This window comes from Carcharodon carcharias, chromosome 10, assembly GCF_017639515.1.
Source record: "Carcharodon carcharias isolate sCarCar2 chromosome 10, sCarCar2.pri, whole genome shotgun sequence".
In the NCBI taxonomy this organism is placed as follows: Eukaryota; Metazoa; Chordata; class Chondrichthyes; order Lamniformes; family Lamnidae; genus Carcharodon; species Carcharodon carcharias.
Genome location: NC_054476.1, coordinates 63,085,401 through 63,109,383, shown reverse-complemented (window position 1 = coordinate 63,109,383; position 23,983 = coordinate 63,085,401). Strand labels below are relative to the sequence as shown.

The 23,983-nt window shown below is 49.9% G+C and overlaps 2 protein-coding genes across 4 annotated transcripts in view; both read right to left on the bottom strand.

Moving 5' to 3' along the window:
• The window catches only part of tsg101a (tumor susceptibility 101a), a 151,706-nt gene extending 141,444 nt beyond the window's left edge, over window positions 1-10,262 (bottom strand). The window contains exon 1 of the mRNA XM_041197785.1: window positions 10,083-10,262. Coding sequence (XP_041053719.1) covers window positions 10,083-10,124 — 42 coding nt within the window. The 5' untranslated portion in view covers window positions 10,125-10,262. The remainder of the gene's footprint in view (window positions 1-10,082) is intronic.
• A 3,779-nt stretch (window positions 10,263-14,041) lies between these two features.
• uevld (UEV and lactate/malate dehyrogenase domains) overlaps window positions 14,042-23,983 on the bottom strand; it is a 29,720-nt gene continuing 19,778 nt past the window's right edge. For all 3 annotated transcript variants that reach the window (XM_041198040.1, XM_041198041.1, XM_041198042.1), the window contains 7 exons: window positions 23,383-23,501; window positions 20,580-20,685; window positions 19,993-20,163; window positions 19,399-19,569; window positions 18,849-18,942; window positions 17,709-17,832; window positions 14,042-16,569 (listed from right to left, as the gene is read on the bottom strand). In XM_041198040.1, coding sequence (XP_041053974.1) covers window positions 16,405-16,569; window positions 17,709-17,832; window positions 18,849-18,942; window positions 19,399-19,569; window positions 19,993-20,163; window positions 20,580-20,685; window positions 23,383-23,501 — 950 coding nt within the window. In that variant the 3' untranslated portion in view covers window positions 14,042-16,404. The remainder of the gene's footprint in view (window positions 16,570-17,708; window positions 17,833-18,848; window positions 18,943-19,398; window positions 19,570-19,992; window positions 20,164-20,579; window positions 20,686-23,382; window positions 23,502-23,983) is intronic.

The window sequence follows — 23,983 nt, the reverse complement described above, 5'->3', positions numbered from 1 at the left end:
CTCCCTGGGACAGTCTCTCTCTCTCTCTCTCCCTCCCTCTCCCTGGGACAGTCTCTCTCTCTCTCCCTCCCTCCCTCTCCCTGGGACAGTCTCTCTCTCTCTCCCTCTCCCTGGGACAGTCTCTCTCTCTCTCCCTCTCCCTGGGACAGTCTCTCTCTCTCTCCCTCTCCCTGGGACAGTCTCTCTCTCTCTCTCTCCCTCCCCGTGTGCCAGTCTCTCACTGTCTCCCTCCTTCTGTGCCAGTCCCTCACTCTTTCTCCCTCCCTCTCCCTGTGCCACTCTCTCCTTCCCTCTCCCTGTGCCAGTCTCTCACTCTCTCTCCCTCCCTCTCCCTGTGCCAGTCTCTCACTCTCTCTCCCTCCCTCTCCTTGTGCCAGTCTCTCACTCTCTCTCCCTCCCTCTCTGTGCCAGTCTCTCACTCTCTCTCCCTCCCTCTCCCTGTGCCAGTCTCTCACTCTCTCTCCCTCCCTCTCCCTGTGCCAGTCTCTCACTCTCCCAGCCTCCCTCTCCCTGGGCCAGTCTCTCGCTTTCTCCCTCCCTCTCACTGTGCCAGTCTCTCACTCTCTCCCTCCTTCTCCCTGTGCCCGTCTCCCTTTCGCCCTCCCTCTCCTTGTGCCAGTCTCGCACTCTCCTTCCCTCTCCCTGTGCCAGTCTCTCATGCTCTCCCTCCCGCCCTCTCCCTGTGCCAGTCTCTCTCTCACTCCCTCCCTCCCTCTCCCTGTGCCATAGTCTATCACTCTCTCCCTCCCTCTCCCGGTGCCAGTCTCTCACCCTCTCCCTCCTTCTCCCTGTGCCCGTCTCTCACTCTCGCCCTCCCTCTCCCTGTGCCAGTCTCTCACTCTCTCTCCCTCCCTCCCTCTCCCTGTGCCAGTCTCTCACTCTCACTCTCCCTCCCTCTCCCTGTGCCAGTCTCTCACTCTCTCTCCCTCCCTCTCCCTGTGCCAGTTTCTCACTCTCTCTCCTTCCCTCTCCATGTGCCAGTCTCTAACTCTCTCGGCCTCCCTCTCCCTGGGCCAGTCTCTCGCTCTCTCCCTCCCTCTCCCTGTGCCAGTCCCTAACTCTTTCTCCCTCCCTCTCCCTGTGCCAGTCCCTAACTCTTTCTCCCTCCCTCTCCCTGTGCCAGTCCCTCACTTTCTCCCTCCCTCTCCCTGTGCCAGTCTCTCACGCTCTCCCTCCCTCTCCCTGTGCCAGTCTCTCACGCTCTCCCTCCCTCTCCCTGTGCCAGTCTCTCACGCTCTCCCTCCCTCTCCCTGTGCCAGTCTCCCACTCTCCCTGCCTCCCGCTCCCTGTGCCAGTCTCTCACTCTCCCTGCCTCCCTCTTCCTGTGCCAGTCTCCCATTCTCCCTGCCTACCTCTCCCTGTGCAAGTCTCCCACTCTCCCTGTGCCACACTCTCACTCTCCCTGCCTCCCTCTCCCTGTGCCAGTCTCTCTCTCTCTCTCCCTCCCTCTCCCTGTGCCAGTCTCTCTCTCTCTCTCCCTCCCTCTCCCTGGGCCAGTCTCTCTCTCTCTCTCCCTCCCTCTCCATGGGCCAGTCTCTCTCTCTCTCCCTCCCTCCCTCTCCCTGGGCCAGTCTCTCTCTCTCTCCCTCCCTCCCTCTCCCTGGGCCAGTCTCTCTCTCTCTCCCTCCCTCCCTCTCCCTGAGACAGTCTCTCTCTCTCTCCCTCCCTCTCCCTGGGACAGTCTCTCTCTCTCTCCCTCCCTCCCTCTCCCTGGGACAGTCTCTCTCTCTCTCCCACCCTCCCCGTGTGCCAGTCTCTCACTGTCTCCCTCCTTCTGTGCCAGTCCCTCACTCTTTCTCCCTCCCTCTCCCTGTGCCACTCTCTCCCTCCCTCTCCCTGTGCCAGTCTCTCACTCTCTCTCCCTGTGCCAGTCTCTCACTCTCTCTCCCTCCCTCTCCCTGTGCCAGTCTCTCACTCTCTCTCCCTCCCTCTCCTTGTGCCAGACTCTCACTCTCTCTCCCTCCCTCTCCCTGTGCCAGTCTCTCACTCTCTCTCCCTCCCTCTCCCTGTGCCAGTCTCTCACTCTCCCAGCCTCCCTCTCCCTGGGCCAGTCTCTCACTTTCTCCCTCCCTCTCACTGTGCCAGTCTCTCACTCTCTCCCTCCTTCTCCCTGTGCCCGTCTCCCTTTCGCCCTCCCTCTCCTTGTGCCAGTCTCGCACTCTCCTTCCCTCTCCCTGTGCCAGTCTCTCACTCTCTCTCCCTCCCTCTCCCTGTGCCAGTCTCTCACTCTCTCGCCCTCCCTCTCCCTGTGCCAGTCTCTCACTCTCTCTCCCTCCCTCTCCCTGTGCCAGTCTCTCACTCTCTCTCCCTCCCTCTCCCTGTGCCAGTCTCTCACTCTCTCTCCCTCCCTCTCCCTGTGCCAGTCTCTCACTCTCTCTCCCTCCCTCTCCCTGTGCCAGTCTCTCACTCTCTCTCCTTCCCTCTCCCTGTGCCAGTCTCTCACTCTCCCGGCCTCCCTCTCCCTGGGCCAGTCTCTCACTCTCCCGGCCTCCCTCTCCCTGGGCCAGTCTCTCACTCTCCCGGCCTCCCTCTCCCTGGGCCAGTCTCTCACACTCCCGGCCTCCCTCTCCCTGGGCCAGTCTCTCACTCTCCCGGCCTCCCTCTCCCTGGGCCAGTCTCTCACTCTCCCGGCCTCCCTCTCCCTGGGCCAGTCTCTCACTCTCTCCCTCCCTCTCACTGTGCCAGTCCCTCACTCTCTCCCTCCCTCTCCCTGCGCCAGTCTCTCACTCTCCCTGCCTCCGTCTCCCTGTGCCAGTCACTCACTCTCTTCCACTCTCTCCCTGTGCCAGTCTCTCACACTCTCCCTCCCTCTCCCTGTGCCAGTCTCTCACTCTCTCCCTCCCTCTCCCTGTGCCAGTCTCCCATTCTCCCTGCCTACCTCTCCCTGCGCCAGTCTCCCACCCTCCTTGTGCCAGACTCTCACTCTCCCTGCCTCCCTCTCCCTGTGCCAGTCTCTCTCTCTCTCTCCCTCCCTCCCTCTCCCTGGGCCAGTCTCTCTCTCTCTCCCTCCCTCTCCCTGTGCCAGTCTCTCTCTCTCTCTCCCTCCCTCTCCCTGGGCCAGTCTCTCTCTCTCTCCCTCCCTCCCTCTCCCTGGGACAGTCTCTCTCTCTCTCCCTCCCTCCCACTCCCTGGGACAGTCTCTCTCTCTCTCCCTCCCTCCCTCTCCCTGGGACAGTCTCTCTCTCTCTCCCTCCCTCTCTCTGTGACAGTCTCTCTCTCTCTCCCTCCCTCCCTCTCCCTGGGACAGTCTCTCTCTCTCTCCCTCCCTCCCCGTGTGCCAGTCTCTCACTGTCTCCCTCCTTCTGTGCCAGTCCCTCACTCTTTCTCCCTCCTTCTCCCTGTGCCACTCTCTCCCTCCCTCTCCCTGTGCCAGTCTCTCACTCTCTCTCCCTCCCTCTCCCTGTGCCAGTCTCTCACTCACTCTCCCTCCCTCTCCCTGTGCCAGTCTCTCACTCTCTCTCCCTCCCTCTCCTTGTGCCAGTCTCTCACTCTCTCTCCCTCCCTCTCCCTGTGCCAGTCTCTCACTCTCTCTCCCTCCCTCTCCCTGTGCCAGTCTCTCACTCTCTCTCCTTCCCTCTCCCTGGGCCAGTCTCTCACTCTCACTCTCCCTGGGCCAGTCTCTCACTCTCCCGGCCTCCCTCTTCCTGGGCCAGTCTCTCACTCTCTCCCTCCCTCTCACTGTGCCAGTCTCTCACTCTCTTCCACCCTCTCCCTGTGCCAGTCTCTCACGCTCTCCCTCCCTCTCCCTGTGCCAGTCTCCCACTCTCCCTGCCTCCCTCTCCCTGTGCCAGTCTCTCACTCTCCCTGCCTCCCTCTCCCTGTGTCAGTCACTCACTCTCCCTGCCTCCCTCTACCTGTGCCAGTCTCTCACTCTCCCTGCCTCCCTCTCCCTGTGTCAGTCTCTCACTCTCCCTGCCTCCATCTCCCTGTGCCAGTCTCTCACTCTCTCCCTCCCCCGTGCCAGCACCTCACATTCCCCCTCTCTCTCCCTGTGCCAGCCTCACACTCACTCCCTCCCTCACCCTGTGCCAGTCCCTCACTTTCTCCCTCCCTCTCCCTGTGCCAGTCCCTCACTCTCTTCCTCCTTCTCCCTGTCCCAGTCTCTCACTCACACCCTCCTTCTCCCTCTGCCAATCTCTCACTCTCTCCCTCCCGCTCCCTGTGCCAGTCTCTCACTCTCTCCTTCCCTCTCCCTGTGCCAGTATCTCACTCTCTCCCTCCCTCTCCCTGTGCCAGTATCTCACTCTCTCCCTCCCTCTGTGCCAGTCTCTCACTCTCTCCCTCCCTCTCCCTGTGCCAGTCTCTCACTCTCTCCCTCCCGCTCCCTGTGCCAGTCTCTCTCTCTCCCTCCCTCTCCCTGTGCCAGTCTCTCACTCTCTCCCTCCCTCTCCCTGTGCCAGTCTCTCACTCTCACTCCCTCTCCCTGTGCCAGTCTCTCACTTCCTCCCTCTCCCTGTGCCAGTCTCTCACTTCCTCCCTCTCCCTGTGCCAGTCTCTCACTTCCTCCCTCTCCGTGCCAGTCTCTCACTTCCTCCCTCTCCGTGCCAGTCTCTCACTTCCTCCCTCTCCCTGTGCCAGTCTCTCACTTCCTCCCTCTCCCTGTGCCAGTCTCTCACTTCCTCCCTCTCCCTGTGCCAGTCTCTCACTTCCTCCCTCTCCCTGTGCCAGTCTCTCACTTCCTCCCTCTCCCTGTGCCAGTCTCTCACTTCCTCCCTCTCCCTGTGCCAGTCTCTCACTTCCTCCCTCTCCCTGTGCCAGTCTCTCACTTCCTCCCTCTCCCTGTGCCAGTCTCTCACTTCCTCCCTCTCCCTGTGCCAGTCTCTCACTTCCTCCCTCTCCCTGTGCCAGTCTCTCACTTCCTCCCTCTCCCTGTGCCAGTCTCTCACTTCCTCCCTCTCCCTGTGCCAGTCTCTCCCTCTCCCTCCCTCTCCCTGTGCCAGTCTCTCACTCTCTCCCTCCCTCTCCCTGTGCCAGTCTCTCACTCTCTCCCTCCCTCTCCCTGTGCCAGTCTCTCCCTCTACCTGTGCCAGTCTCTCACTCTACCTGTGCCAGTCTCTCCCTCTACCTGTGCCAGTCTCTCCCTCTACCTGTGCCAGTCTCTCCCTCCCTGTCCCTGTGCCAGTCTCTGCCTCTCTCCCTCCCTCTCCCTTTGCCAGACTCTCACTCTCTCCCTCCCTCTCCATGCGCCAGTCTCTCACTCACTCTCCCTCCCTCTCCCTGTGCCAGTCTCTCACTCTCTCCGTCCCTCTACCTGTGCCAGTCTCTCACGCTCTCCATCCCTCTACCTGTCCCTGTGCCAGTCGCTCCCTCTCCCTGTGCCAGGCTCTCACTCTCCCTGCCTCCTCCCTGTGCCAGGCTCTCACTCTCCCTGCCTCCCTCTCCCTGTGCCAGTCTCTCACTCTCTCCCTCCCGCTCCCTGTGCCAGTCTCTCTCTCTCCCTCCCTCTCCCTGTGCCAGTCTCTCACTCTCTCCCTCCCTCTCCCTGTGCCAGTCTCTCACTCTCACTCCCTCTCCCTGTGCCAGTCTCTCACTCTCACTCCCTCTCCCTGTGCCAGTCTCTCACTTCCTCCCTCTCCCTGTGCCAGTCTCTCACTTCCTCCCTCTCCCTGTGCCAGTCTCTCACTTCCTCCCTCTCCGTGCCAATCTCTCACTTCCTCCCTCTCCCTGTGCCAGTCTCTCACTTCCTCCCTCTCCCTGTGCCAGTCTCTCACTTCCTCCCTCTCCCTGTGCCAGTCTCTCACTTCCTCCCTCTCCCTGTGCCAGTCTCTCACTTCCTCCCTCTCCCTGTGCCAGTCTCTCACTTCCTCCCTCTCCCTGTGCCAGTCTCTCACTTCCTCCCTCTCCCTGTGCCAGTCTCTCACTTCCTCCCTCTCCCTGTGCCAGTCTCTCACTTCCTCCCTCTCCCTGTGCCAGTCTCTCACTTCCTCCCTCTCCCTGTGCCAGTCTCTCACTTCCTCCCTCTCCCTGTGCCAGTCTCTCACTTCCTCCCTCTCCCTGTGCCAGTCTCTCACTTCCTCCCTCTCCCTGTGCCAGTCTCTCCCTCTCCCTCCCTCTCCCTGTGCCAGTCTCTCACTCTCTCCCTCCCTCTCCCTGTGCCAGTCTCTCACTCTCTCCCTCCCTCTCCCTGTGCCAGTCTCTCCCTCTACCTGTGCCAGTCTCTCACTCTACCTGTGCCAGTCTCTCCCTCTACCTGTGCCAGTCTCTCCCTCTACCTGTGCCAGTCTCTCCCTCCCTGTCCCTGTGCCAGTCTCTGCCTCTCTCCCTCCCTCTCCCTTTGCCAGACTCTCACTCTCTCCCTCCCTCTCCATGCGCCAGTCTCTCACTCACTCTCCCTCCCTCTCCCTGTGCCAGTCTCTCACTCTCTCCGTCCCTCTACCTGTGCCAGTCTCTCACGCTCTCCATCCCTCTACCTGTCCCTGTGCCAGTCGCTCCCTCTCCCTGTGCCAGGCTCTCACTCTCCCTGCCTCCTCCCTGTGCCAGGCTCTCACTCTCCCTGCCTCCCTCTCCCTGTGCCCAGTCTTTCACTCTCTCCCTCCCTCTCCCTGGGCCGGTCTCTCACTCTCTCCCTCCCTCTAACTGTGCCTGTCCCTCACTCTTTCTCCCTCCCTCACCCTGTGCCAGTCTCTCACTCTCTTCCACCCTCTCCCTGTGCCAGTCTCGCACTCTCTCTCCTTCCCTCTCCCTGTGCCAGTCTCTCATTCTCTCTCCCTCCCTCCCTCTCCCTGTGCCAGTCTCTCACTCTCTCTCCCTCCCTCTCCCTGTGCCAGTCTCTCACTCTCTCCCTCCCTCTCCCTGTGCCAGTATCTCACTCTCTCCCCCTCCCTGTGCCAGTCTCTCCCTCTCCCTGCCTCCCTCTCCCTGTGCCAGTATCTCACTCTCTCTGCCTCCATCTCCCTGTGCCAGTATCTCACTCTCTCTGCCTCCATCTCCCTGTGCCAGGCTCTCACTCTCTCTGCCTCCATCTCCCTGTGCCAGGCTCTCACTCTCCCTGCCACCCTCTCCCTGGGACAGTCTCTCTCTCTCTCCCTGCCACCCTCTCCCTGGGACAGTCTCTCTCTCTCTCCCTGCCACCCTCTCCCTGGGACAGTCTCTCTCTCTCTCCCTGCCACCCTCTCCCTGGGACAGTCTCTCTCTCTCTCCCTCCCTCTCCCTGGGACAGTCTCTCTCTCTCTCCCTCCCTCTCCCTGGGACAGTCTCTCTCTCTCTCCCTCCCTCTCCCTGGGACAGTCTCTCTCTCTCTCCCTCCCTCTCCCTGGGACAGTCTCTCTCTCTCTCCCTCCCTCTCCCTGGGACAGTCTCTCTCTCTCTCCCTCCCTCTCCCTGGGACAGTCTCTCTCTCTCTCTCCCTCCCTCTCCGTGTGCCAGTCTCTCACTCTCTCCCTCCCTCTGTGCCAGTCCCTCACTCTTTCTCCCTCCCTCTCCCTGTGCCACTCTCTCCCTCCCTCTCCCAGTCTCTCACTCTCTCCCTCCCTCTACCTGTGCCAGTCCCTCACTCTTTCTCCCTCCCTCTCCCTGTGCCAGTCTCTCTCTTCCACTCTCTCCCTGTGCCAGTCTCTCACTTTCTCCCTCCCTCTCCCTGTGCCAGTCTCTCACTCTCTACCACTCTCTCCCTGTGCCAGTCTCTCACTCTCCCTCCCTCTCCCTGTGCCAGTCTCTCACTCTCTCCCTCCCTCTCCCTGAGCCAGTCTCCCATTCTCCCTGCCTACCTCTCCCTGTGCCAGTCTCCCACTCTCCCTGTGCCAGACTCTCACTCTCCCTGCCTCCCTCTCCCTGTGCCAGTCTCTCTCTCTCTCCCTCCCTCTCCCTGTGCCAGTCTCTCTCTCTCTCCCTCCCTCTCCCTGGGCCAGTCTCTCTCTCTCTCCCTCCCTCTCCCTGGGCCAGTCTCTCTCTCTCTCTCCCTCCCTCTCCCTGGGCCAGTCTCTCTCTCTCTCTCCCTCCCTCTCCCTGGGACAGTCTCTCTCTCTCTCTCTCCCTCCCTCTCCCTGGGACAGTCTCTCTCTCTCTCCCTCCCTCCCTCTCCCTGGGACAGTCTCTCTCTCTCTCCCTCTCCCTGGGACAGTCTCTCTCTCTCTCCCTCTCCCTGGGACAGTCTCTCTCTCTCTCTCTCCCTCCCCGTGTGCCAGTCTCTCACTGTCTCCCTCCTTCTGTGCCAGTCCCTCACTCTTTCTCCCTCCCTCTCCCTGTGCCACTCTCTCCTTCCCTCTCCCTGTGCCAGTCTCTCACTCTCTCTCCCTCCCTCTCCCTGTGCCAGTCTCTCACTCTCTCTCCCTCCCTCTCCTTGTGCCAGTCTCTCACTCTCTCTCCCTCCCTCTCTGTGCCAGTCTCTCACTCTCTCTCCCTCCCTCTCCCTGTGCCAGTCTCTCACTCTCTCTCCCTCCCTCTCCCTGTGCCAGTCTCTCACTCTCCCAGCCTCCCTCTCCCTGGGCCAGTCTCTCGCTTTCTCCCTCCCTCTCACTGTGCCAGTCTCTCACTCTCTCCCTCCTTCTCCCTGTGCCCGTCTCCCTTTCGCCCTCCCTCTCCTTGTGCCAGTCTCGCACTCTCCTTCCCTCTCCCTGTGCCAGTCTCTCATTCTCTCTCCCTCCCTCTCCCTGTGCCAGTCTCTCACTCACTCTCCCTCCCTCTCCCTGTGCCAGTCTCTCACTCACTCTCCCTCCCTCTCCCTGCGCCAGTCTCTCCCTCCCTCTCCCTGTGCCAGTCTCTCACTCTCCCGGCCTCCCTCTCCCTGGGCCAGTCTCTCCCTCCCTCTCCCTGTGCCAGTCTCTCCCTCCCTCTCCCTGTGCCAGCCTCTCCCTCTCTCCCCGTGCCAGCCTCTCCCTCTCTCCCCGTGCCAGCCTCTCCCTCTCTCCCCGTGCCAGCCTCTCCCTCTCTCCCCGTGCCAGCCTCTCCCTCTCTCCCCGTGCCAGCCTCTCCCTCTCTCCCCGTGCCAGCCTCTCCCTCTCTCCCCGTGCCAGCCTCTCCCTCTCTCCCCGTGCCAGCCTCTCCCTCTCTCCCCGTGCCAGCCTCTCCCTCTCTCCCCGTGCCAGCCTCTCCCTCTCTCTCCCTCCCTCTCCCTGTGCCAGCCTCTCACTCTCTCTCCATCCCCCGTGCCAGTCTCTCTCTCACTCCCTCCCTCTCCCCGTGCCAGTCTCTCCCTCACTCCCTCCCTCTCCCCGTGCTAGTCTCTCTCTCACTCCCTCCCTCTCCCCATGCCAGTCTCTCACTCTTTCCCTCCCTCTCCCCATGCCAGTCTCTCACTCTTTCCCTCCCTCTCCCCGTGCCAGTCTCTCTCTCACTCCCTCCCCGTGCCAGTCTCTCTCTCACTCCCTCCCTCTCCCCGTGCCAGTCTCTCTCCCCCTGCCTGTTTCTCTCTCCCTCCCTCTCCCCGTGCCAGTCTCTCTCCCCCCTCTCCCTGTGCCAGTCTCTCTCTCCCCCCTCTCCCTGTGCCAGTCTCTCTCTCCCCCCTCTCCCCGTGCCAGTCTCTCTCTCCCCACTCTCCCCGTGCCAGTCTCTCTCTCCCCACTCTCCCCGTGCCAGTCTCCCTCTCCCCTTTCCCGGGCCAGTCTCCCTCTCCCCTTTCCCGGGCCAGTCTCCCTCTCCCCTTTCCCGGGCCAGTCTCCCTCTCCCCTTTCCCGGGCCAGTCTCCCTCTCCCCTTTCCCGGGCCAGTCTCCCTCTCCTCTTTCCCGGGCCAGTCTCCCTCTCCCCTTTCCCGGGCCAGTCTCCCTCTCCCCTTTCCCGGGCCAGTCTCCCTCTCCCCTTTCCCGGGCCAGTCTCCCTCTCCCCTTTCCCGGGCCAGTCTCCCTCTCCCCTTTCCCGGGCCAGTCTCCCTCTCCCCTTTCCCGGGCCAGTCTCCCTCTCCCCTTTCCCGTGCCAGTCTCCCTCTCCCCTTTCCCGTGCCAGTCTCCCTCTCCCCTTTCCCATGCCAGTCTCCCTCTCCCCTTTCCCGTGCCAGTCTCCCCCTCCCCTTTCCTGTACCTGTCCCCCTCCCTTTTCCTGTACCTGTCCCCCTCCCCTTTCCTGTGCCAGTCTCCCTCCCCTTTCCTGTGCCAGTCTCTCTCTCTCCCTCCCCTACCTGTTCCAATCCCTCCCCTCCCTCTGTTCATACCTTTGATACCATTTTTTTCAGCATTCCCTCGTTTACGGCCATTGCTTCAGTTTCCACCCACTCTGTTTACTGTTTTCTGCTTCTAATCCACTTCAGCTTCCCTTTCCGCCCGGCCTAGGCCAGACCGGAAATCATCAAAATCACATCCACAGCGGCAAGAACATGCGCATTCCATCCGCCCTGGATTCGGCAGCGACGTCACTGTGGATGTGGGTGGGGCTTCTTCAATGGGCGGGGCTGTGACGATGGGCGGGGCCATTCCCGCCTTCTTGCTGCCCGGATGTTGTTCCCGGTCAAAAACGGAATTACCTGGAAAAACTCAGCAGGTCTGGCAGCATCGGCGGAGAAGAAAAGAGTTGACGTTTCGAGTCCTCATGACCCTTCAACAGAACATTTTGTTTTGGATTTCCAGCATCCGCAATTTTTTGTTTTTATCTCTGTTGTTCCCGTTGTCTTGTCGGCGGTTTCTTCCTCTGCGGCTGGTGGATGATGGTTTGAAGTCGGGCCTGCCTGGCAGCTCTGTTGTTCCAAATCATGGGCTGTTTGCCTCCTTTTCGCCAGGGTGCACCGCTGAGCAGAATTTACAGCTCATAAACTGGCCAGTGGACCATTGTTTGCCGGTGCATCTAATGCGGATTCCATTGCCATAAATCTATAGCTTCCTCCACTTCAAACATTGATTAAGTTGTTCCTAAAAGGAAGGTCTGGTGTGTTTGCCTCGGCCAATCTCCCTGACAAAACTTTTCCTCTTCCAACAACCTTCTGAATACATCAGCACACAGTTAGAGTAAGCTAAAACACAACTGCTTCAAGCTGAAGGGGAAAGGTCTAAAAACACTCCAGCAAGATTCTACTGCTTCCAATGTTGTCTCCTCTACATTGGAGAGACCAAACGCAGACCGGGTGACCGCTTTGCTGAACACGTCTGGTCTGTTCGCAAACATGACCCAGACCTTCCGGTCGCTTGCCATTTCAACACTCCACCCTGCTCTCATGCCCATATGTCCATCCTTGGCCTGCTGCATTGTTCCAGTGAAGCTTAACGCAAACTGGAGGAACAGCACCTCATCTTCTGACTAGGCACTTTACAAGCCTTCTGGACTTAACATCGAGTTCAACAACTTCAGACCATGAACTCTCTCCTCCATCCACACCTTTTTTCTACATTCATTTTTATTTTTTATCCACTTATTTTTGTTCATTTAGTCATGGTTTTATCCCCTTTCATCCCATTTTCTATCCTCTTCTTCCCCATCACTGCCCCTAACCCCCACCCCATCCCTTACAGGGCCATCTATTACTTTTTCCATGTTGTTCTTTCACACAATGCTACTCTTGTTCATCTATAATCACATTCTGCTTTCTTACCTTTATGCCACTATTAGCACCTTTTTTAGCACTAACCACCACCAACAACACTCCCTTTGTCCTTTAGTTCATGACATCTTTGTTAATCCCTTTGTCCTCACCTATCACTGGCCTTCTATCCAGTTCCACCTGCCCCACCCCCCTTAAACAGTATAATTTTAGTCACATTTCCACTTCTCTTCAGCTCTTAAGGAGGATCATACGGACTTGAAACTTTAACTCTTGTTTCTCTCTCCACAGCTGCTGCTTGAATTGCTGAGTTTTTCCAGTATTTTCTGTTTTTGTTTCAGATTTCCCGCATCTGCATTATTAGGCTTTTATCAGTCCATTGTGTTTCTGGCCTCAAGTCTTGGTGCTTGCCCCACGCTACAAAAGTTCACTTGACCTCTGCTAAAGATCCTTTAATTTACAACATTATCTGTTATGTATTATCCCCTCAGTGTGTGCACAGAAGATATCTTTATTGGATTATAGTGACAGATGCAGAACTAAAGTAGTTATATTTCTGGAATGAAAGCAAAATACTGCAGCTATTCAAAATCTGAAATTAAAAAATGCTGGAGCTCTGAAGAATTGTCATATGGACTCGAAACATTTACTCTGTTTCGCTCTCCCCAGATGTTGCCAGACCTGCTGAGTTTTTCCAGCATGTTTTTGTTTTATTATGGTTATACCACTGAACTAGTTATCCAAAGATGTAGGTTCATAGTTCCACCAAGGCAGCTGGAGAAATTTAAATTCAGTTAATCAAATAAATCTGGAATAAAAAAAACTTGTATCAGTAATAGTGACCATGAAATCACTGGATTATCATAAAAATCCATCTGGTTCACTAATGTTAGAGAAAGAAACATACTGTTTTTACCAGTGACTCTAGTGGCCTATATCTGAGACTCCAGACTCACAATGAGATTGACTCCAACTGCCCTCGAATGTCCTACCAAACCACTTAGTTGCACCAAAAAAAACTTTTGAGAAACTATAATCCACAAAGTCTGCAGTGGTTCCAGGCAGCAATACAGTGCCATCTCAAGGGAAAGTAAAGATGGGCAATAAATGGATGAATACAGAAAATTATGGGAGCATTTTTCATTGGTCACCTGCATGAATGGGGTTTGAAAATGTTTATATGTATGTTTCATATCTTGGTTTGTATTATACAGTTATTTATTATCACATTGTGGTGCCCTCAGACACTTTCTGTCTGGTGACATTAGAAAAACCAATTCAACGGTTCATGTACTTACACCTTCTACCTTGAACTTCAGCCACTGCTAGTTAGGTAATCATTACTGTTCAATGGGTTTCTGACCTGAAAGGATTTTATGCTATTTATACTGTCTGTCCATCCTTTGCCAAGGCCAGGCTCACAGACTGTAGGTAGGATAAACAATTGTGATTTCTAGTTATGCTGGATTCAACTTCTTCTCCATTCACTTTCAGAACCCTTCATGATTTTGAAAACCGCAAAGAATCTCTTGGTCTTCTTTGCTCCAGGGGAAACATTCCCAATATCTCAACTTTTTCCTTGTAACTAATATTTTATTTCTATAGCAAATCTACACTGTATGCTCTTCATGACACCATGTATTTTCAATAAGAGGGCAATCAAAACTACTCTCCAACTGAAATTGCACCTAACCCATTCACTCATGCATCTAATTGCTTGGCATCCTCCTGAAGTCTTTTCTATTTGATTATTTAAGACTGAGATGAGGAGAAATTCTTTCATTCAAAAGTATTGTGAATCTTTGGAATTTTCCACCCCAGAGGGTTGTGGATGCTCCATCATTGAATACATTTAAGGCTGTGATAGTCAGACTTTTGGTTTCTCAAGCAATCAAGGGATATGAGTAGGTGGAAAAGTGCAGTTAAGACCTATGATTAACCATAATTGTATTGAATGGCGGGGCAGGTTTGAGAGCTCATATGATCTACACCTCTTTCTCAAGTTCTTTTTTCCCTCCTTACTCTTTGCTAAATTTGCTTTTAGATTGCCAGCAAATGCCAAGGTTGTGCTCCACATGCCCAAGTCTAGGTGCATATAAAAAAAACCCACCCTTAATAAAAAAAAAGGACCCAGCACTGAACTTGGGGTTTCACTAATTCCAACCTTTCTCCAATTCAAACAGTCATTTACCCTAAACTTCTGTTTCCTGTCCATCAACATCACTCCAGTTCCCATTCTCCAGTTTACCCATTGTCTCTATGTTGAGCAGATAAAATAATTTGCTACCTTATAATCCTCCTTTGGAACACGAGAGAAAGAATTATACCAGCAGAGGGGAAAGAGGGTACTGAATTGGAGATGAGAGATTTGGGGAGTGAAACCTTTTCAGAGTTTTTAGTTTTATCACCACCTCCCCGCTCGGAGTTTTGGAAAAACGGAGAGAAGGAATAAAGCAGAATGATTTTAAAAAGCTGAAGCCCAATAACAGCGAGTGACTCCAATTGGTGGAGTGGGGCAACAGGAATCAAAGAGTAACCCAGAATTTGATGAGTTGATGGTGCATTTTGGAAGTTATTGTTGGAGAAAACTGCTCAGGGTGAGAGCATTGAGAATACTGAAATCAAGCACTTTGAAGTCAAAGCATCATTATGTTTGTATTTTACTTTCAAATGCAAAAATTACATTATTTTATTTGTATGAAGTACAGACACAATATGAAACCTAATAGTTATTTTGTAATTGACACGAAAATAAGCTATCAGCTTCTACTTAAATAAAAACAGAGAATGCTAGAAATACTCAGGTCAGATAGCAACTGCATTGAAATAAAAGGCAGAAGGTAGCTACTGCTGCCGCTTTGGTTATGGGGAGAAGACAATTTGCAGATGGATGGGGTATCTATTTTGGCCTCTTGTATTGGTGGGAGGGGTTGGGGGTAGCCAGGGGGCACAGAGATTAAATAGGTATGGAAGACTTAGAGTCAAATTATTTAAAGCTGTTGCAGTGACTGGAGACTACAGAGACAACACAGTCATTTTCACTGTAACATTTCTGTAGCAACTCTTACTTCCTGATTAGTTTTAGCCAGATTTCCAACCCTCTCCTGTAAGTCCTGGCCAGCAGCAGGGACAGTGAATTGCAGACCTACGCCATTAGTACTGTGTTGCTGGTGTGCAGGCCACCTGTGAATGATGCTGAAGCAATGGCAGCAGCAGAGAAATGGCAGCTAGTTACAGAGCAAGAGTATAAAGATTTAAGTGGAAATGTAGTTAACAAAACCTACAATAAATATAAAACAATGATGGCTGCTTTGCACCAAAAATATTGCCCCTTCCTGCCAGACTTCTGTTTCAGATCTGCAATGATAGCTATCATTCAAGATACTTTATCTGCAATGCCATCAGTTCCGTGTATTACCATTAGCTATTGAGCTGGACAAGTATACACAGGCTACACATGGCTAGCAGTGATATAATGGCACATCGCTGTAGCTATACTTCACAGTGGTTCTCAAACTTTATCATGCGCGGACCCCTTAGGTGGGGCAAAAGAACCTGCAGACCACCTAACAGTCCTAACCCATCCACTTTCAATTATCATTGTGAAAACAAAATCTCAGCAGAATTAATGGAAAGAATGGCACTACTTTTGAAGAGACACCAATGGGATGGTTTCTGGCTCCAAACTGAGGACCTCAATTTCACCTTGGGCTCCATGTCCAGCAGGTTCCTCTTCGTCTTCAGCCCCCACATGGGTTGAAAATCCAACCTCACAGTCGTATTCTATGGCAGCAAGTGCTTTGAGCTGTTCCTAAGTCCAGGACTTTCATATGCGGAGCCAAAAATCCAAATTTTTCTCACAGAATACCAGCTTTTGTAACCCATCCGATGCAATCTCCACAAGATTGTCCACTTCTTTGACTTCTTAAACATGGTCCATATTTGGAAATGGATTTCTGATCAACTCAATTTTTTTTGGTTCTAGGAAATACTTCCCATTTGCTCATGAGGCATGACGTGCGCTTTGAAGATTACTTCCTTGCTAGTGGCATCACACAGCCCAACCAACTATAACGTATATTCTTATAGAATCTATAAACATTTCTTTGCTTTTCACAATTAAATGTAATACATTTATGTGCACTTTTTATTAAATATAAGTAAATTAATTCATGCCAGAATCAAAAGTATAAACATTTTCATAAGATAAATATTAATACTACAGCATATTTATTTGAAACATTGTGTTATAAAACCACAATACTACATCTATATTAATTAAACACAATCAACAATAACATAAATCTTGCTTATAAAACTAAATTGTTGTTGCTCACATTTATGATGACTCATACCACCCACATGAGAGTTGGTCAGATTTTGTGATGTCATGCAGGTGGTGGGGATGAGGGGTCAGCCTGTTCTCTTGTACAGCCTCAGCCATGGCATTCCATGTCCTGACTTGCATTTTGAACCAGCTTGAGGTTCACCTAGAGAACTTGGTCACACTTTGAGAACCAGTGATCTACAGGGCACATGGCTGTGGGGTGGAAAAACAACTTGCATTTCACTTTACCTTCATTGTGATATTAGCAAATGACCTTGGTAATTGTTAATTGCATGTGTGACAGCCATTTTGGACTTCTGAAGATCCCACAAAGGTAAATTTACTCATTAATTAGTGTTGTTTGATAGTACTGAAGAGATGAATGTTGACCAGGAGGCTAGGAGAACTTCCATCTTGAGGAAACTAGATCTACAGGATCCAATAACATGAAGCTGAACAGAAAGTGTTACTAACTGAGCCAAGCTAACACCCTTATGTTGAGCTAAGGACAGCAGGGATTATATAGAATGTACATGGTTACATATATATCAAGGGCGTGCAGCTGCCAGTCACAGGGTTTGGGCTTTCTGGACAAGACCAGGGCACTGTCAAACATTGAAATTGATGCAGGTTCCTCAGCTTTGCAATCTATCACTTACACTTGTTCCAATCAGCAGCTTAAAGCTTTAGCTGCTGAAGAAAGTTTTGAAGGGATGCTGCACTGCTCCGTAGCTTTGCTTCCTCATCCTCAGATAGCTTTGGTGTGGTTACACTCACCACTCCAGTCATAGTCAGCATGCATGGCAGGCTGAGGAATACCTCGCCGCTAATTCCGTACCAGCCCTGTGGGGAGAACATAACTTGGGTTAATTCTCATAAAATGAAGGACAAAGCCAGTACCAGAGCATGGCCAGACTAAACAATAATACCGAGTTTCTACCTCTCAGTGCTCACATACACTTTCATCCAAGACTCCCAGGCTCTGCAAATAAATCAGCCTGAAACCATTCACCAGTCAAGAGGAATTGCTCATTTCAAACAACTCCAATTTCAGAACCAGAATACAGTCCAGTTTCCTGTTGCGCCACTGACCTGTTTATTCTGCAGGATAAACTAGTTTAACATTGAATATGAGATTAAGGAAGAATGAGAGGCCATTCAGTCAACTGGTGCTCTCATACTCTGGCCCAGCATCTGACTGCATTTTTAACGTCCTTAAATTTCTTTGACTTTACCTTACGTGCTGCATCATTCCGAATATTTATCACTCTGAGTAAAGTTCTTTAGTGATGGAATATAGGAAGAGGCCATTCAAACCCTTCAGCCAATTGGTTTCTTGGTTCCATTACCCTTAATACCCTTGTATAACATAGATCTCGATCCCAGTTTTGAATTTTTTATTGATCTAGTCTTAAGGGCCTTTTTTTTGGAGGGTTGGCAGCGTTGGGGGGGGTGCGGGGGGGAATGGTGAAGGGAGGTGGTAAAGAATTCCAGATTTCCACTCCCCTGTGAAATATTGCTTCCTGACATTAAGCCTCAATGGCCAAACTTTAATTTTACAATACACTTGAGTGAAATACCATGGAGCTGCTGGATACATTGGAACTATACCCTATACCATATAATCCTTCAGGACCATTTGAAGACACTGGGACCCCAAGAATCAGACCCCTCAATCTGAGGAGGGCACCATTACAAAATACTCATACAACTGGTCCAATCAAACTATAAAGGTAAAATAAAACTCAATCATTTTCATAATCGAACATGCAGTCCATGTCCTGTAGGGTCTATCAATTGCAAAAGGCTCAAGCATTACTAACATTACATGGTCCCTCTCCAAGGCCACCTGGGTATGCATATAAACCATGGCTGGCAGTCAGTCAGAGCAATTCCTGCCATTCCTCATGTCTGAGGGAATTCTGCATTCTTCCAGACACCTTGGCATTCTGCTGTGGGCCTGGAAACTGACAGAAACTCACCTTCACCTGAGTGGAAACAGAATGTGAACGTCTCAGATTTCTCAGGATAGTCTCAGTTAAATCAGCTACAGACAGACCAACCGACCATGACCTCTGACCTTTCTCCTTTAACCCTTTAAAAACCCTGAAACATAAACAACAATGGGTTGAATCTGCAATCACTGGAACATTGTTTATGACAGACTTTTTCCAAAATGTTAAAAGGATACTTTCCAGATTAAAAACAAAAAACTGCGAATGCTGAAAATCCAAAACAAAAACAGAATTACTTGGAAAAACTCAGCAGGTCTGGCAGCATCGGCGGAAAAGAGAGGAGTTGACGCTTCGAGTCCTCATGACCCTTCAACAGTTCTGTTGAAGGGTCATGAGGACTCGAAACGTCAACTCTTTTCTTCTCTGCCGATGCTGCCAGACCTGCTGAGTTTTTCCAGGTAATTCTACTTTCCAGATTAGACTGCTATTAAACCTCAGCAGGAAGTTTCAGTTGGCAAAACCAAACTGGACAAACCAGAAGGTTCAAGGTTCAGTGGCTTGTTTGTGCTGAGCTAGTTGATTTCAACCAGGGCTACAGTGAAACACTAAAATCGGCCTCAGTTTTCTACATAACAACAGTGATTACACTTCAAATGTACAGCATTGGCTGTAAAACGCTTTGAGATGCTCTGAAGGCATGAGAGGCACTATAGTAAAGGAAAGTTTACCTTTTTCCCCATAGTCAACAGAGGAAAAAGGTTAAAAGCAAAATACTGCAGATGCTGGAAATCTGAAATAAAAACAGAAAATGCTGGAAAAACTCAGCAGGTCTGTCAGCATCTGTGGAGCGAGAAACAGAGTTAACGTTTCGAGTGTATACGACCCTTCTACAGAGGAGAAAGGTTACTTGGGCTCCCATTCTCAGTGACTGAAAGTGCTCTGCAGTGAAAGTCTCAGAAGGTCAGAATCAGGTTCAGCTGTGAAACCTCCAGTGCAATTCACAATAACCAGTCTCACAAATGGAGAATAACCATTTAACTTGTGAAACTATTCTCCCGTGGAGAAGAGGGAACGGAATTGGTGAGTAGGAATCCCAGGAAAAATTGAAATATTCCCTTTTAATGGCTACAATTCCTACAAAGCTTCTGAGTTGCTTAGTCTTCCTACCTGAGTGCCAGCTGCTCGTGTTTGACATGGTCTGTGATTATGTCTGGGTTGTTATTTCGCCCACTGCCCATCTCAGAGCCCTGCCACACAGCCACTGAAAAACAAATAAATAAAAAAATTGAAGTGTTTAACACAAAGTGCTGAGGATTATTGATCACCACTGGACTTATTTAAAATCAGGTATTCTGTTATTTTGCCTATTAACAACAAATCATTTATCATGTATAAAAAAGCTCACTATTCTTCTAATGAATAAATAGGGCACATACCCAAGTAGGCAGAAAAATCAGCAATTCCTACCCCTTTAAATTTTCACAAGGATGGTTCAACATTTGACCAATAGAACAGGAAGAGTCAGCATCTGGAACTAAATTCTAAAAGGGACTTCTGAGCAAAAGATTAACTGGGAGACACAACTGAATGAATCTTTCTGGAGAAAAAAATCATGATTCACAAGACTAAAGTTGAGATCATCTACCATTCTATTCAAGGTCATTATAAACTCAGCTGGGTATATACCATCAATCTGGGTCACATTCTAATCACATACCTTCATTGTCCCCATGCTCGCCAATGATCCAGGCTTCCTTTCCAACTGATGTTTTTAAAGATTTCCCCAGGATGGATTGGAAACGTTGGGAGTCCAAGTTACAGCCAGTCCCAATCACATGATCTGAAGGAAACCCACTCAGCTTCCAGCCCACATACGTCATCACATCAACTAACAGACCAAACAAGAAACATCAAACACTGAGGCAAAATGAGGTACTGCAGTTTTCCCCATATAACCTATGCCCTCTAGGATCCTCTGTGACCAGCAAACTGCTCGTCATATGCTGATCCCTCCTACAAGACATCTGGAATTTGTACCACCAAACCTGAGAGATTTTCCAAGTAACCACCACTATCTGGAACTAATAAAGAGTCTTTAAACATCCACCCTTTCTCCTGGACCTTTCATTGGACTTGACATTACTGATAATGTTTTTCTGCTTTGCTACTTGTGACCAGGATCCATACTCTATGCTCCTATGTAACTGGCACCCCTGCAACCAGAACTAACCGTAAAAGCCCTCCTACTGTCTAATAAATCCATGTTGCACCTCCCAGTAAATACTCTGTATTACACTGATAGGCTGTGTACCTGGCTGGGAGGCAATGATGAGTATGCAGTTGGGACTGTATCGCACCGTACTGGGAATGATTGTCCTGAACAGATCCACATTGCTTTGTAATGCTTTCAAGTAGGACTCCTCGCCACCCCAGGTGTTCGCAGTGACAATCACTACCCTGGAACCCGCTGAGTCTGAGAAGTCTGGGGAAAGAGAATAAAAGAAACACTGGCAGTTCAGGAAACAGTGAACCTATTCATGGGTTTGAAAAAGAGTAGGAGCCAGAAAAATTAACAGTGATCCCCTGCTCCAGGTGTAAGCTGTTGGGCTGATGGAGCAGATTCTGACAGTATTGTTATTGTTACGGAGACCTTATTTTGAGAAAGCTGGGCTAGGTTATGGAATGGATCATTGTAGGAGTTCCTGCACAAGCACTGCTCGTCCCACAAACCCTGCCGTGATTTACTCACGTGATATTTTGTTTCAAAGCCCTTTTTAAAGTAGAGATAAACCTCAGCTTGTTGGCCCTTGTTTGAGGAGAATACATGATTGTTTCTTTTTGATATAAAAAAAACAGCTGAAGTTTTTATGCTGGATTTCCAAATCAGATGACACAAACCTTTGCTGATTTCAACTCTGGGCAGACTGAAGATCTCCATATCCAGTATCCCACCTTTCATGGCATTCTCTGAGGTTGGAATGAACACCAACTTTTCTATGACATCCTAGAGAAACAAAAAAAGGATCTGCATGATTTTGTTCTTCCAATATTTTCCCTTTCAATATTCTTGCCTCCTCTCATCAGATACATACATTGGTGTTGGTAACTCTCCAGTACCTCATCTATTCTTCATGTTCAAGTATAGACAGTGAGTTTCAACCTGCCGTTCGACTGTGGCCTTTCAGCTGAGCCTGATACAGTCTTCAGAGGGTATCACATACCTGCGTTTTCCATCGGGTGTCACTGGAAAATAATTGGGAAATGATTTTCCAGTCCAGATGATTCCTTTTCCATTCCCTGGACTGGAACAGCTCAGTACAATCACAATACGTAAATCTGAGCTGGAGAGATCAGGTGACTCAGCAAAGGTCAGGAATTGAACCTGGAATTGTCTTCATTTTTATGGCTTAATAGGGCATCAAATAATGCATCCAATCCATCAGGGTGAAACTGAATTTATTTGATCCATTGTGGACAACAGCTTTCTGCATCAAAGTTACAATGCCATTGTTTCAGGCCTGTCATATAGCAATTTAGCAAGACTTAAAAATTATGAAGGGGCTTGACAGGAGAAACGTTTTCACTTCTGGGGAAATCCAAAACTACCGGTCATGGGAATAAGAAAATCACCAATAAATGTAATAAGGATGTCAGGAAAAATTTCTTTACCCAGGGAGTGAGTTAGAAAGTGGAATTGCGATCACATGATGGAGTTAAGGAAAATAGCATAGTAGCTAGATAAAAACATGAGGGAGAAAGGAAGACTACATAAGTGTTAGATGAAGTAATGTTGGGGGGGTGGGGGGACGCTGATGTGGAACATAACCTATGGCATGAATCTATTGAGCCACTTCAAAATTATGTGTGACTATGTTTCAAAGGCCTTTTTACATTTCACTACTTTATAATTACCTTAAGTTTTTAACCATAAAAATCTTTTAGGGATGGCATGTGACCAATTTTACAGCTAGGTTTTTCAAATTGATGGCAGCTTGGGCAATTAATAAATTTAATAAAAAAACATGGGCCTGAATTTTATGCACATCACGCGCATGTGATCAGTGGGCAGGTCCAGAAGCAGATGAGTTATCCGCTCCCGTCTGCAATCGCAACCCAGATGCAATTTCATGCTGGCCAATTAAGGGCCGGTCAGCATGAAACACGCTCAGACATTGGCTCAGCACTGCCGGTGGGGCAGGGGTGAGAACATAGGAACATGGGTCCAATGGTGACCTGGAGGGGGCTTTTGAAACGGCCATTCTACAACTTAATTAATGTACAACTTAATTACTGTATTTTGTAGTAGTCTACTTCTGTATTAATTACAAACCCCACCCCATTTGTCATCACCCACAAATTTTGAAATTGTACTTCCAATTTCTGAGTCCAAATTATTTATGTAAATGCTGATCAGCAGTGGCCCTAGCATCAATCCTTGTGGAACACTGCTTCTTATCTTATGATGGAGGGAAGGTCACTGATGAAACAGCTGAAGAAGTCAGGTAGCTTGAGTAACTATACTTAACTCCTACGCTTTGTTTTCTGTTTTATAGTCAGCTTGCTATCCATTCTAATACTTGTCTTCTGACACTACGTGAGTCTAGTTATGAGCCTACAATGGAGTACCTTATCAAAGACCTTTTGGAAATCTAAATATATTACTTCTACTGCATTACCCCTATCTTCATTACTTCTTCAAAGAATCCAATAAAGGCTAGTTAAACATCATCTTCCCTTTTAAAATCCATGCTGAGTATTATAATTTCTGTTTCTCGATTTTTCAATGTTATATTTGAGTAAAGATTCTACTATTTTTCCCACCACCAACTTCAAGTAAAATGGTCTATAGTTGCCTGAACTTGTTCCATCTTCTTTTTTAAATACAGGAATCACATTAGCAATCCACCAGTCCTCTGGTACTATTCCACTTTTCAAATGAATTATTATAGCTAGGTAATATATCCTCAGCTATTTCTTTATGAATATTATTTTAATATGAGCAGCTATAATCCTTCCAGTTCAGGGGATTTATCATCTCTAAGTTTACTTAGTTCATCAATTTTCTACTCCCTTATCACCTTTCTATCTCAAATGTCTTTTTATCTTTTTTGATCTCTCCTTCTCATGTCATGTCCATCATATTAATCTTCCTGGGTAGAGAACGAGTAATTATCCAATATTTCTTCTATTTCTCTGTTATTACCTGTGAATTTGTTATGTCTATCGCTTAGCACCCCAGTGCCTATTCTGCTTTTTCTTTTGTTATATGCCTGTAGAATAATTTACTTTTTATATTCCTTGATGATTGACTTTTCTCCTTGCCTACCTAATGCTTTGTTTTATTTCTTTCCTAAACTTTACATATCCCCATTCAGACAGTAAATGTTTCCTGGTTAGTATGGAGAGTGATCGGTGGATGGACTTTTAAAATTTATTCCTTCACAGGATTTGGGTGTCACTGGCTAGGCCAGCATTTGTTGCCCATCCCTCAATGAGTCGCATTCCTGAACCAATGCAGTCCATGTGGAGAAGGTACACCCACAGTGCAGATAGCGAGTTCCAGGATTTTGACCCAGCAACAGTGAAGTTGGGCAGAATGGTATGTTTCTGTGCTATAAATATTACATAACAAATAAGAGCTATAATGCAGTCTTGGGCAGGCCACACTTAGACATGGGTATATTATTTTACTGCTTTTTACCTTTGCTAAGATGCTCATGGCACATGCCATTCCCAAATCGCCACCACCAAGCACTGTAACTTTCCCAAAGTGTCGGTCACCAGCTTCTGTTTTTGGCTGAAGACTGGCATCAGAGAGACCTGTACGTGAAGATTAGAATCACATCATACTAACTCTCACAGATTATTGTTTTTTTTTAAAGACAGTCTATCACTTCTTTCTTTTTCTTATTTTGTCCCCATCTTTCCTGTAGGTACTGACTTCTGCTGAGGTACAAGTTTCATATTTATCACTAGCTTTCTGATACCTTACCCAAGTAACCATTCTTCATGTCAAAACAGAGCAGCCAAGTTGCCCAGCCTGGAGCCTTGCTGTCAGTGAGGCAAATCAGAATGGCAATGCACAAATCTCATCTCCACACTGTTGGCCAGGCACCTTGCCATACAAAATCACCACCTGTCCCAATGGATTATTCAACTCTCAGAGACATTAGAGTTGAAGTTGATCTTCCTTGTGGTAGATCTGGTACTATCTTTACCCTACCTTGGTCAGTCCTGTTGCAACACCTTTCTCTTGTTCCATAACCTTCCCTTTGTTCAATCATCCACACTGTATGATCCTC